Genomic DNA, 13,995 nt, shown 5'->3' with positions numbered 1-13,995 from the left:
TTAACATCGGTATCGATATCGGTTATCGGCTACATGAGTTTTAAAATATCGGCATATCGGATATCGGCCAAAATCCCAACATCGTGCATCCCTAGAAAGTTTGTAATGAAAATCACATTTGTTGATTAACTGAAATATTTACATTTCAACAATACTTTTCTGCTTTAATTTTTATTTTATGAAATAACGAAACAGGATCATTAAAGAAGATTGTCTGGAGCCGCCATTCCGCTCCAAAACCTGAAAGAGTGACTTTTAGCGATCAGTGGATGAATACAGCCCTCTAGGAGAAAATCCTCCCGACGAGCAGCAGGAAATATTCGTATCTACATCTTCATCACTGTGTTTGAGTGACATTTAATTATTAAGACTCATCTTTAACAGAACATGAAGTGAGGAATAATGGAACTTTCCACATTAACTTTATGTTGGTGTAAAAGAATCACTAGCTCACCGAGTTACATGATGGTAAATGTCATCTTGCGTACAAAAGGATCTGCTGCTCAGATAATTAATCAACGAAAGCAGTTTGTCCTTTTAGCTTAAAATTAATCTTTAAAAGGACTATTACAGCGCCAGTGAATCCATACCAGATCCTGAAATAAACAAGAGAACTGACTAAAAGACCAAATATCATTGATTAGGATTTAAAAAAAATTAAAAACATCAACAAAAGTAGAACAGACAGTTATGTGAACCCAGCTACACTTTCCACCAACTAAAGGACAAATAGAACATGTAAAGGAATTGACTTTACAAAGCCTTTAAGGTAAGTATAAAGAATCAGATTACTCCAGATCAAGCGCATCATGTATTCTTACACACACGATGGATTCAAACACAGGCAGCATGTTCATCATCCATAATACATCATTACAGAGTTGCAGGAGCCATAAATGTGTATGCTTTCATGTCTAAAGAAATCCTGGCAAAGTCTCCTTTCAGTCTTCACTCATGAGAGAGCAGCGTACTGCTCTCTAAATTCCTTAATGTAACACCACAGACCAGATAATGATCCGAATTAGTTATGCAGTCAGAACATCAGGGATTCTAAACAGGCTCACGCTGCAATTACCGCAGCCACGAGAGACGAGACGAGACGGCCGAATGCGAATACATCAAAGTCCTGAAGCCAAATTTGGTGTAATACTCTACTCCCCCGATGAAATGCGTTTGGAGGAATGAAGTATTCCACGAGGGACAAAATGGTTATCCATCATGAGCCCTGCTCTTGAAAATATCTGTCCAGTATTTCAGATTTTAAAACTCCAGAGACTTCACTCATCAAAATGTCAGCAGCAGGCTCTAAATATTCCAAGATGTGCGCGCAACACTCTGGAGTATTAAGCTGTTTCTTTTCCTCAAAATGTGAAAATAATGTAAAGCAGCAGTCGCTGCTTTTGTCAAACCTCTGACAGGTCATTGAATTTCAACTTCTGACTCTGGAGCGCCCTGGAAAATTCCCAGCTAACCCCTCAGCCCCTCGTGGCCGCTGGGTTAGCATTACGCACGCGGAGTAACGGAGCTCCACAGAGCCGCAGCCCTCACAGGAAGTCAATTAGACTGACAGAGAGGAATTGGATGCCACCTCTGTGAAGACGGAGACTCCCACTCGCTAGCTCAGCTCTTTTGGGGGCAGAGATAAAACAATCGAGTCCCAACCAGTTTGCTGCTCAGCCATCAGATAAGAAAATGACTCTGATCAGTGATACCCAAATGGGCTTTGGCCCCTCCTGATCGGCTTAAGCCCAGATGACAAACACACACTTGGTAGATCACATACGCATCAAAGCGCAATGTAAGCGCCTTCATGTGTGAATTCAGTTCTAATGTGCAAAGTGACTCTGAAGAGCACCAGTTCTAATTAACCTATTAATCATAGCTCTCATGTACCAGATGTCTGCCCTCCCCTTTTGTGCATCTGTGTGCATGTTACCCTGCATGGGGCCTGCATTAAAAGAGCAGATCAGCAGGATGAACTCACCCCAGGACTGCAACAAAGGGAGGTCGAGGCGTTACAAAGACATGTCAGATGCAAAAGCAGCCTCTGCTGTCTCATCAGCAGCCATTGTTTTTAAAAAACCTGCTGATAGGATTTATAATTTCGATATGCAATTCTCTTTAGCAGTATCATCTGAGCCGATCGGACTTCTGCCAATTGGTTTTCTAAAACGAGTATGCAACTTTAAAATTATGTAAGGAATTCCTATCATTTTAATGCATAGATGCAGTGGACCTCAGTAGTTATACAGTTATAAATATCTGACCTTGAGGGAAAGATGATTATGATTTCATTGATTTTTTTTTTTCTTTACATTAAATTGTAAAACTAAAATCATTACCTAAAAAAACAATGTGAGACACTTATGTTTTTATAACTGTTATTATTGGCAATGGAGCTAAAAATGTCTCTAAAATGTATCAATTTGTTTTATTAAACTTTATTTGTTTTTGTGTAATAGATTGTATATTCTTTTTTGCAAATCCTTTATTTCTGCTAAAAAAATTTAATTAAACGAAGACATGACGTTTGTTATCAATATTTTATTTATCCCCTAAGGAAAATTATATATTTAAAGTAGCATCTACATGATTGCAAATGTCGCCTAGCTCAAGTACAATGTATAACATATATAAAAAAGATGTTATTTGACATGGTTTGGCTGGTTTGGAATTATCCTCAAGGTTACATTTTTAAGTTCTTACATCACAGAATATTTTATTCCGAACCCAACTGAGTAATACGAAAACACGGCATGCTGAAATTGTTTGGCTTTATTTATTCTGCCCGTGTTCAGTTACTTAAAGTAATTTGGCACTCATAGTTCACCAAACGTAGTGATTAGATTTCCAGACGGCTTTATTTGTCTTTTACATAAGCAGGATTTAAAGTGAACTTAGCCAGTTGACCAGCAGTCAACAGCAGGTTGGTCAAGACTGAGATGGAGAAAGTTTCACTCATATTTGTAATTTTATGGCATGGTAGGCCTTTTATAATTAAAAATATTTTATTTTTGTTTTTCCCATAGCTTCTAAAACATCCTTTTAATGTAGATACTGATGACCGGCTAATCCTTAGATGACAACCATTTATGATTAATAGTGAAAATGAACCTTTGAAAGTGCCACTAAACACCATTATTCACATCGGTTTTCTCACTGTCTCCCTGCTGCGTCTTGTCCAGTCAGGCCCATTGTCTGAAGCTGAACAGCTGCAAAGCTGTGAGCCTGTGAAGAATAAGTAGTGACTGATGACCGCAGACTGTGTTGGTGACATCAGCGGCCTCTCTTCCCTTTGTTCTCCACTCTGCAGCGTCAACCTTGTTCTTAGAAACTTTCTTGGTTGTCAAACGCAGGCGTCTCTAATTTCTGCCTGAAAATCCATCAGATAGAAAACCATTAATAATGCCGGCAATGTTTAATCCGGCAATGAAAACTCAAGCTGGAGGTCAAGGGGGGAAAAGGCACAAAAAGCCTCTTGTGTGGCAAAGATGTTTTTAAACAGAGTCTATACAGTGTTTTCTTCAGCATCACTGTAGCTCCGTTTTTGTTAAGATGTTATTCACTTAAAGAACAGAGAGTAAACACCCTCTGCTTCTCTAAGTGCTGGGAACAAACATGTGGACCGCAATATGGATAGAGAACAGATGTTTACACTGGGGGCCTGATATCTCATATAATATATCTTTGATTTATCGCCTAATAGAGTGCTGCTATGGTATCAAGCTAATTGACACGTTTTTCTTCAAGGGAGTTCAGCCTGCAGGAAAGACTGTTAATAGGTAGTATTTAAGATGCTCTGATATTGAATTTTAGCTGCTGTAAACAAGTTAAAATACTTTGGCAGAAAATAGCCCTTTTTATGCATAAAATGTCTGATGTAGAGTCTGACTGATATGGGATTTTGAAGGCAGATATCAATATTGGGGGGCTTTAAGAAAACGATATCCGATATACAGTGGGGTCAAAAAGGATTTAGTTAGTCACTGATTGTGCAAGTTCTATTTAGAAGAATGAGAGAGGTTTTGGCCAATTTTCATCATAGGTACACTTCAACTATTGGAGACAAAATGGGGGGGGGGGATCACATTGTAGGATTTTTAAAGAATTTATTTAGAAATTATGGTGGAAAATAAGAATTTGGTCACCCACAACCCAGCAAGATTTCTGGCTCTCACAGACCTGTTACTTCTTTAAGAAGCTCTTCTGTCCTCCACTCATTACCTGTATTATTGGCACCTGTTTGAACCCGTTATCTATATATTAAAAACACCTATCAATAGCGTCAACAGTCACACTCCAAACTCAACCATGGCCAAGACCAAAGAGGTGTCGAAGGAAACCATGAAGAAAATTGTAGACCAGCACCAGGTTGGGAAGTGTGAATCTACAATAGGCAAGCAGCTTGGTGTAAAAGCTTGGTGGGGTCAAGATGATCCCAGCAAAAATCTCAGAACTACACGGAGGGACCTGATAAATACCTGCAGAGAGCTGGGAACAAAGTAACCAAAGCTCCCATAAGTAACACACTATCCCGAGAGGGACTCAAATCCTGCAGTGCCAGAAGTGTCACCCTGCTCAAACCAGTACATGTCCACGCCCACTTGAAGTTTGCCAGAGAGCATATGGATGATCCAGAAGAGGATTGGGAGAATATCATGTGATCAGATGAAACCAAGATAGATTTTTGTTCAATTTTTTTGGTAAAAATCCAACTCATCGTGTTTGGAGGTAGAAGAATGCAGAGTTGCTCCCAAGAACACCATACCCGCTGTGAAGCATTGGGGAAGAAAAACATGCTTTGGGGCTGTTTTTCTGCAAATGGGACAGGAAAACTGATCTGTGTTGAGGGAAGAATGAACGGAGCCATGTATCGTGACATTTTAAGCCAAAACATCCTTCCATCAGTTAGAGCCTTGAAGATGAAACATGGCTGGATATTCCAGCATGACATTGATCTCAAACACTCCGCCCGGGCAACGAAGGAGTGTCTCCGTTAAGAGCATTTCAAGGTCCTGTAGTGGCCTAGCCATTCTTGAGACCTTAATCCCATTGAAAATTTGTGGAGGGAGTTGAGAGTTCGTCCTGCCCAGCGACAGCCCCAAAACATCTCTGCTCTAGAGGAGATTTGCATGGAGGAATGGGCCAAAATACCAGCTACAGTGTGTGCAAACCTGATGAAGACTTACAGGAAACATTTGACCTGTGTCGTTTCCAACAAACGTCATCTTACAAAGTATTGCGATGAACTTTAATTATTGGCCAAATACTTATTTTCCACCATAATTTACAAATAAATTCTTTAAAAATCTTACAATGTGATTCCATGGATTTCTTTTTTCTCTCTGATAGTTGAAGTGTACCTATGATGATAATTACAGACCTCTCTCATTATTGTAAGAAGGATAACTTGCAAAATTTATCCTACTTTATTTAAAAAATGAACTTGGATATACACGGGATATGGACTGTCAAACTATAGTCAAACTCAAATTCTCATGATAACCAAAAGTATGATTCAAGACAAAGAAATAGAACTATAGAATTAAAATAAGCTATTTTAATTTGAGCAGTGTCAAACATAAAACTATCAATACAATAATTTTTTTGTGGTGCTGATAGATAAGATAGCTGATAGATATTGCCTCAAATCTTTTTTTGCCTTGCTGATGCTGGCCCCTGACGAACTTTAACACTGCAGATGCTGCATCCACCACCTGTTACATCCTTCATCAAATGGCTCCAAATATGACGTTTCCACTCTGCCTGTGAAATGAATATACATACATTTTGGGTATTTTGCTGATTAGATTTCAATTCTACAGAAGATCAGTTAAAAATAAAAAGCAGTGGCTGCATACAGCTTAAAGTGAAAACACACTGGCTAATGGGAGGAGTTTTGTATCAAATTCGTTTTTGAAACTCATTAGCGAAAACTCCTCAGAAATATACATTTGTCATATTTACAAGCAACTCAAAAGTTCGATCCTCCACTGAAGACCAGGTGCTAAACTAGACTTAAGTAGAAATGCTGCAGCTTTTAAATTATCCAAACAGGATGACCTCTAAATATAGAAGTTGGAGCCTTATAAAAATGAGTTTAACTTCTGAATTTATGATCCCCAGTACAGCCTGCATGAAGTGTAGTGGGAAAATAATCTTCAAAATTATGTTTATTTAGACTTACTGTTACAAACCTTGTCATTTTGTATACACGGTGTATGCAAAACGGTATTTCGTTTTGTAAAGCTCTCAGTTTGTCGCCACTCGGATGGGAAGTGATTGCAGCTGCTGCTCCACTGTAAGGTTTACAGACAAGACACTGGACAAGAGAGTATTTAAGGCCACGTGAAGAAGGAAACCCTGAAGCCAAACATAAGCACATTTTTGTGTGGTGCAGAAAATGAAAATAAAATCATTATTCTGCTTGAGGGAAAAATTCCAATTTAGATTTTTGGTAAAATCACAAAGGCACTGTGTGTAGATTCAGTTTGATAAAGAATTTTCTTTTTTAAGTGAAATTTCCTTGCTTTTTATTCCGTCATGAAGAAATGCATATTTTTTTAGCAATAAAAATACTTTATTTATTAATAAATACCAGAATCTTGTGTCTGGCGTCGGTAAGAAAGATTGATGTAAAGAATAACATTGAGTATAAATGAAAAAGACAAACCTTATTCTATATTGTAGAGTGTTAGCATTTGTGTTGCTCCAACTAATAATAATAATCTTTAACCAATACTGCTGCTTCAGGGAAACTCAGTCAGGTTTATTCCTCCTGTCTTTCAGGTTCCCTATATTTACCAGCATCTCCCAGTAAGACATTGCGATGAGAATGTCCGATATCGTGGACACTGAAACGATGAAGGTTTCCGAGACCGCCGACTCAGTGTCACCCGCAAAAGACAACGCCACCAAGTCTGAGGTCTGCGACCAGAGCCAGAGCAGCAAGGAGGAACACGGCAGCAACAACAAGAAGGATATTCAGGTAATGAGCTACACAGCAGCAGAATGAGATCAGCGCTGGTTGTCTGTTTCATACGTGACACGATGGAGCGCTGGTGTGAAAGCAGATGTCACTTTGAGAAAGTCTCCCAGCAGCCTGTCTGGGCGGGAGTAAGCCGAGGACACCTGACAGCCTCGGCAAACATTCTGCACTCATTTCCATGAAAACTTCCCAGAATCGTCAACTCCACCCCACCGCCTGGGGGGATCTCCTGTCACCTGCGGCATTCAAGCTTCTCCCCAGTAGCTCCAGTGAGGGGGAGGAGGAAATAAAGGATTTCTGAAAATTGTAATCTGCACAACCTGAAATAATAATGAGTTGCCTTCACTCTTCCTCCCCTAACCGCTAAGGTCAGTTGGTGACATTCAGCGAAATGTGACTGCCATGAATCAATCGCAAAAGATCAGAATGTAAAGGAACGATCTATTGGGGATTCAGGACAGCTGAGATCACTTTCACTTAAACTGCTAATTAATTAGGTGTATGTCACTGGAACACTGTGCATTGGGACTTCATGAAATTTGCACTTGTTAATTTGATTTCCCAAATTAAAACAGCTACTGGCTGCATTATACATTTGGAGATTTAAAAAAAAATGGTGCAAAATCCCCTTTAAGTGTTTTCAAAGAATCAATATCCAGGAAAGGCAAAACAATCGTCTCTCTGGCTACAGCCTAAAAATAGGATTCAGGCCAATCTGGCCTTGTGGTTGGAGGCAGGGAGAGCGAGGGAGTCAGGCAGGCAGATAATCGGGAGCTCAAATCCTGGCTTATCTCCCAACTTCCTGCTTCTTTGTAACCCCGAGGAACAGAATGACACCAGCATGTGGGGGAGCAGCAGGAGAGAGCGCAGAAGGGGAGAGGGAAAAAGGTGTTTGTAGTGTTAGGAGAAAACAAAACAGGGATGCTAAAAGTGGGAAACTCAATTTAATTTTATTCAGTACAGAGATATGTCTCTACTGGTTCAGGCAAAAGGGAATGCTAGAGTTTGGCTTAAGGTACAGAAAGGGTCTAAGCACAAAATCACACATTACAAAAAAATAAAAATTTTCTTACAATGAAGCTACAGATATGAATGCATTTTTTATTTTTTTATACATGCACAAACACAAATAGGGACTCTATTAGATACTTTTTAAGGCATTGCAGTCTGGTCCAACCAATTCACTGTTTAGGCTCTTTGTTTATCCTCCTTGGTGGTGGAGGTGTCATGCTGTGGGGAGGCTTTTCTTCAGCAGGAACTAGGAAGCAGGGAAGAGTTTATTTTTTCTTACAAAGCCGTAAGAAAAACCTGTTAAACTGTGGAGGATCAGCTCTCAACATCAAACCACAGTTGGAATGAAATGGTTTGGATCCACCATGTTAATGTGTCCTAATCTAATTGCAGAATCCAATTAAAGATCTTTACCAATATGCTCTCAGTTAAATTTGTCTAACGAGATTTCGGATTCTAAGTATGCAAAGCAGGCAGAGACGTACCCTCTGAGCTGCAGCTGTAAGCGTGGCAAAAGGTGATTCAACAATGTGATTTCCTCATGTTGAGTCATATCCCAACATACAGCACACTTTCTAGATTTTTGTCCATTTCCCTTCAGCTTTACAGTTAGTTTGTGGATTTAACTTTACAGAAAAGTAAAAACATTTATGTAAAAACCGGTATTTGAACAGCGCAGACTTATCCGACCTCTCGCCTCACATTTCTCAGCAGCTCATGAGGTGAACCAGTTTCTGTTTCCTTGTACAGCTGCATCGGTTAAACGCCTCAGGCTTTCATAGTTGGAGAGATGCAGGAGACGGGGGAACGGGGGGGAATTTAAACAAGGAGACTGTGGTAGGAAGGCAGAGGGGTATTGGCGGTATGTGGAATGACTTTGTTGCCATCTGCCTCCAGCTCTCTTGCTCCGTCCTTTGCGGCAGGACACACGGGCCTGGGTGCGCGCCCCACTTTTGCTGACTTCAGCCGTTTGCCCCCACCCTCCTCTTTTGCCATTCCTTTATCTCCTGCCGGCATTGTTCATTCCCCTCCGGCCCCACACTGCTCAATTAGCCGGTGTAGCGGTGCGCTCACAGTCCCAGCCCCCTCCCCCTGCATCCATATCACCTGATACAGAACGGGGCGCGGCAGGTCACAGGCATTGGAGATGGACGAACAGCAGCCCGTTTCAATTTTTTATAGGTGTTATTTGCCCCTCGAGCCCAGTGATGGAGGGGAGGAGGAGGGGTTGTCCTTTTGATTTTTAGAGGACAAGTGGGAGGATGGAGGTGTGTGGGTGTGTGTGTGTAAAGATGCATGTTGGGATTAGGAAGCAGAGGCCTCTCTCTACCATCCTCTCTTCTACGTGCCGCTGAGAGACCTTCTGTTTTCTCATAGACGCACACTGAGAGGCACTAGTGCATAAAGATGTGTCGCACACCAAAAGGTGGCCTGTATCACATTTCAGTGATCCTCATGTTGGGTGTTTGCTACGCATCAAAGCTAAATACAGCTGGGAACAAAACCCAAAGCTGATTCTAATGTCTCTCCCCCTAACATCTGCGTTTTTAAGTGACAGAAAGGAGCTTTTTTAGTGCCACAAATCTAGCAACAAAAATGAACGCATTCTATCTCTCCTGATTTGCATTGAGCCTAGGTAAACATCAGGGAATACAATAGACACTTAGTTAAAGGTTCTCTTTTCAAATCAGACTAATTTAACTTTAAGATCTGCAAATAAAATGCTGTGTTTTCGTATCATATCGACCCAAACCCATCCTCATGGAGGCTGGTTGCATTACAGTGCAGGGGGCATATTTTCTGTACAGTTTGGGGGAATTTGTTATTATTGCAATATTTCAAAGAGAATTTTAATGTTTATCTCAAATCAGTCACGTTATTTTGCACTTAATCTCTTTGTTTTAGTAGGAGGCATAAAAAGCATTAGTTCTTTCACCTGTCTAAATGTTTTAAATCACTCGACGCCTTTTTGTGGAAATCTGGGACAGTCTTGTATAATTTAGATGTTTTCCACTTCTTAAAGCAACAGCCCTCCTCTTGCATCCGAACTTTGTGTGGTTTGTGATTTTTAATGTGTGTTTTCTGTGCACTTGTCCCCCCCCTCTCTCGCGTACGGACAGCCTGTGAAGCACTCCAAGGTATGATTTTTCTTGAACCTGCATGTTTGTAGGATGCTTCAGCCCGTCTCGTGTGCATTTGGATTGCGCTCATTCCTCCAACCCAGTTTGAAGTCGTACACCTGTTTCCTGCCGAGACGTCTCTGTGCACTGCTGCTGATGATGTCTTTAAAAAAAAAAAAAAAAAGCCTTTGCACAGCTGTATCTTGAGATGCAAACAGACTAGTCTGGACGTTTCTTTGAGCTTGCCACCTTGATTTCTCTTTGACAAAAAAAACGACAGCACAAAGGTTAAATTCGGCAGTCATTCAAAAGATTTGCTAACTGAAAAGTGTGTTTTGCTTGCCGTTGTGGATCATCACTTGTCAATGAGGCACAATTTTCTGTGTGCATGGTTTCTAACTGTGCCCACCTACCTGCATCCCCCTCCCCCTTCCCCATTAGTCCAGTACCAGGCAAAAGCTGGTGCGGAGCCTGGCAGTGTGCGAAGAATCCTTTCCTCTCCCTTTTCCTGAGCCTTCAGCTGCACGTCAGGTAAAAATTTCCCTGAATAACTTCAGTTTCTATGTTGGAGATATGCTACTAGTAGCTTTGAGGCTTTGCTAAGCATTTTTTCACCATTGCAAACAGAATGCAAGTGTGAAACAGCAGCATAAATTATGATAAATAAAAGTAAAATAGTACAAATAATTACATTGATGGATAAATGATGCAACATTTCCTTCTTTATTAATCAGTCTATTAATTTGTCTCTGCTTAGTCTTTGCCTGATTGGCTACTCATCATACCTAAAATTTCAGACTTTTCAAAGCAAGGTTTTATGGTTAATTTGTATCAATGTTTATGTTATAATTTTAAAATTTAAGAATTAGCTGGAATTTCCCAATAGGTTCAATTTTGACTTTGAAACAAAATCCAATTCAATATGGAACTTTGACTATCATCATTTTTTGTTTATTTATTATATATTTATGTTTGAAAGATATTTTTAAAGACCAAATTTCAATGCAGGAGGAAAAGGTAAATTTTTTTTTTTTTACTTTCATACTCTTAATTCATCATGGCTGCCATTTAGCTAGAATATGATAGAAATACTTCCAACTTATTAGCTATTAGTTATTTTTAGGGATGCACAATATAATCGGCCCCCTATCGGTATTGGCCTGTATCGGCCTTAAAACTGAATATCGGACATCGGCCACCCCACCGATATTTAACCCGATATTTGATCAGCTCCTGAGTTTCTAAAGTCTAAAAAAAAAAACAATACTACTTCTTCTTCCTCAAAAACTTCTTTTTTACAGACTTCAAAACTTCTAAAGACGAGGGAAAAAATATTGATCCATTAAAATATCCCAATATCTTCATATGCTGATATATTGCCATTTAAAAACACCATATCAATCTCTTTTACTAATGAAATATTGCTATATGTCATCGTTATGCTACGAAATCCCCCAAAAATTCACCAAATTTTGCCATATTTTTATATGTTGATATATTGACGCGGTATCGATCTATTTTACTAACAAAATCTCACAAGAATTTGCAAAATATCTCGAGAGTTTGTAACGGCATATGAAAATATATTTGAGTATATTATTTTTCAAAGTGTCAGAAATGGAAAACAAAACTGCTATTTTCAATGACTACTTATTTTTGTCCAGCTTTAACATCGGTATCGAAATCGGTTATCGGCTACATGAGTTTTAAAATATCGGCATATCGGATATCGGCCAAAATCCCAATATCGTGCATCCCTAGTTATTTTGGTTAAATTTATAATGAGGAATCTCAATTTTTGAGTCTAATGTTGGTGAAACTATTGGAATGACAGTCTATCTTGAGGAACTATGGGATTCCTTACCAACCAACCTGAAAATGAATGCAAAATTGTACCATTCATAAAACAGGTGAGGTTGCAGTCATAAACTGCTTAAATCTGTTGCACAGATTTCATGGCACATCCTCAGTCTGAACATTCAAATCCAAATTGTAGAAATGCGTTGATTTGTATTGCTTATAGTGGTTAACTTAGTCAACCAATCTACCAGTGACTAAATCCAGTTGTCTACTTGTATCTAAGACTAAAACTGAGTGTAGCATGAGTTTGCAGCTGGCTTCTCCCACAATAAATCGGAAGAAGAAGCCTTTTATTATATTTTAAAACTTATTAACTTGAATTATAAGAACTGTGAGAACCAAAGACTTTAATGCATCATGGTTTTTGCGATCGAAGTGCCATATTTCCTTAGTGTTTTGCATCAGCAAAACGAATTCCCAAGTGCTGCTAGAACCATTGTCAGCAGAAGATTGTTGCATTTTACTGTTTTTTTTCCTTGCCTGGTTGAGTTTGAGGGAAACTTAATGCATATCAGTCATAACCTTTAAAAAAAGAAGAAACTAACATGGTATTTTGGACGGTAGCCTTGGAGTTGTGTGGGTTATCGTTAACTTTGAATGTGTTTTTGCCTCCGATGTGGACAGCGAAGATCAAAGTGTTCCTAGATCTTGTAATGACTGCTTTCATGAATGTTATGTAACTTATGTAAATTTCAGAGTGGGATAGCGTTAAAGTTCACACCTCCGTTACATACAGAGCCGAAACGGCAAATAGGTGCGAAGTGGGGGCGGAGTAGGCATTGGCGCATATGATATTCTATCGGCGAGACTTTCACTATCTGAAAAATTCGATGCTGTTTGAAAACCATTACAAAGTCAAACTGCTTTTATCTATTTTTGCATAAAATGGCATGTATATTTAGAAGTTCTTTTTTATTTTTTTAATACAAGGAATCATAAATCTCAAGGAAACACCAGAATGTCCTTGTATATTTTTTAAGCTCCAGTTATTGAACCACGAAAGGGAAAAGCTGAAAGGGGAAGATTATAGTACCTACTATCTAAATTCACCAGACATGGAGTGAAAACAATATTATTTCCAACTGATCTGCAGAGTGCAATTAGCCCAAGATCATAGCATGGTTCCGCTTTTCTGAATAAAGCTAGAAAAACTCCAGTCCCTCTCTTATGTTCCCAGATGAGCTAATTAGAGGAACATTAAAGGGAAGGAAAAGTGACTGTCCATAGGACACCTAGAGACCGGTAACAGCCCATGCCCAGCGCTGATGGAAGTCATAGCGTCACTGTTTGGTTTCCCAACGCAGGCTTACTTTATCTCGTCAGGGTGTAGGGCAGGCTGGAGGAGTGGATTTGTGATAACAGAAAGCATCCTAAACAGCACATTATCTTAGTAACAGCATTATGCAGTATGGTTGCTTACCATCTGATTGGTTAGGCTTCAGTTTTTGTTGTTTTTTAGGGGGCAAAAGGTCAAAATGATCAAATCAGAAGCAAACGAAAACATCTGGAGAAGCTAAATATGATGCTCAGTGAGGGCAACTAAACAGTGCTCCTTCTTGTAAGACCTGCACATTAACAAGTCAGTTTACTGCAGGAATGTAATACCCAACGCACTCTGACCCTTATTTGTTTTATTCATTTATTTGTTTTTGCCTTGGTTATTTTTTTTTTATTGATGCAGATTTATGCAGAAGGTTTCAAAAGTCCCACAGATTGAAAAAGAACAAAAGCTAAAATATTGGGTTTCACAAAAACTTTACTTTTACTAGTTGTGGATAAAAGCTTTTATTCTAAATTCACTTCTTGCATGATTTTATATGATAAATTAAACATGCAACTTAGACTAAACTCACACACATTGTGAGGCTTTAGATGGGATTCAGCCTAACACGCAGGGCGTCATCATTTCTACTGAAATGATCCATATGATTAATAAATAATAAAATCATTTTATGTTTATTTTCTACCTGTAAAGTGACATATATTAAAGTGAAAGCAAATATGCAGGAAGGAAAA

General features: G+C 39.2%; 1 protein-coding gene across 10 annotated transcripts in view; it reads left to right on the top strand.

Annotated features, from left to right (window-relative positions):
• The window catches only part of LOC107087116 (R3H domain-containing protein 1-like), a 50,468-nt gene that overhangs the window by 12,096 nt on the left and 24,377 nt on the right, over positions 1-13,995 (top strand). For 9 of the 10 annotated variants that reach the window (XR_001481336.1, XM_015378513.1, XM_015378529.1 and 6 more), the window contains exons 3-5: positions 6,790-6,988; positions 10,120-10,137; positions 10,561-10,650. Coding sequence is in view for 9 of the 10 variants with exons in the window: in XM_015378513.1 (XP_015233999.1) it covers positions 6,830-6,988; positions 10,120-10,137; positions 10,561-10,650 (267 nt within the window). In the remaining variant the exon portion in view is untranslated. The remainder of the gene's footprint in view (positions 1-6,789; positions 6,989-10,119; positions 10,138-10,560; positions 10,651-13,995) is intronic. The other variant, XM_015378564.1, reaches the window with a different exon arrangement.

The sequence above is a fragment of the Cyprinodon variegatus genome, unplaced genomic scaffold (genome assembly GCF_000732505.1).
Source record: "Cyprinodon variegatus isolate N-32 unplaced genomic scaffold, C_variegatus-1.0 Scaffold9, whole genome shotgun sequence".
NCBI lineage: Eukaryota > Metazoa > Chordata > Actinopteri > Cyprinodontiformes > Cyprinodontidae > Cyprinodon > Cyprinodon variegatus.
The sequence above is the reverse complement of the archived record's forward strand: the minus strand, read 5'-3'. Positions and strand labels throughout refer to the sequence as shown.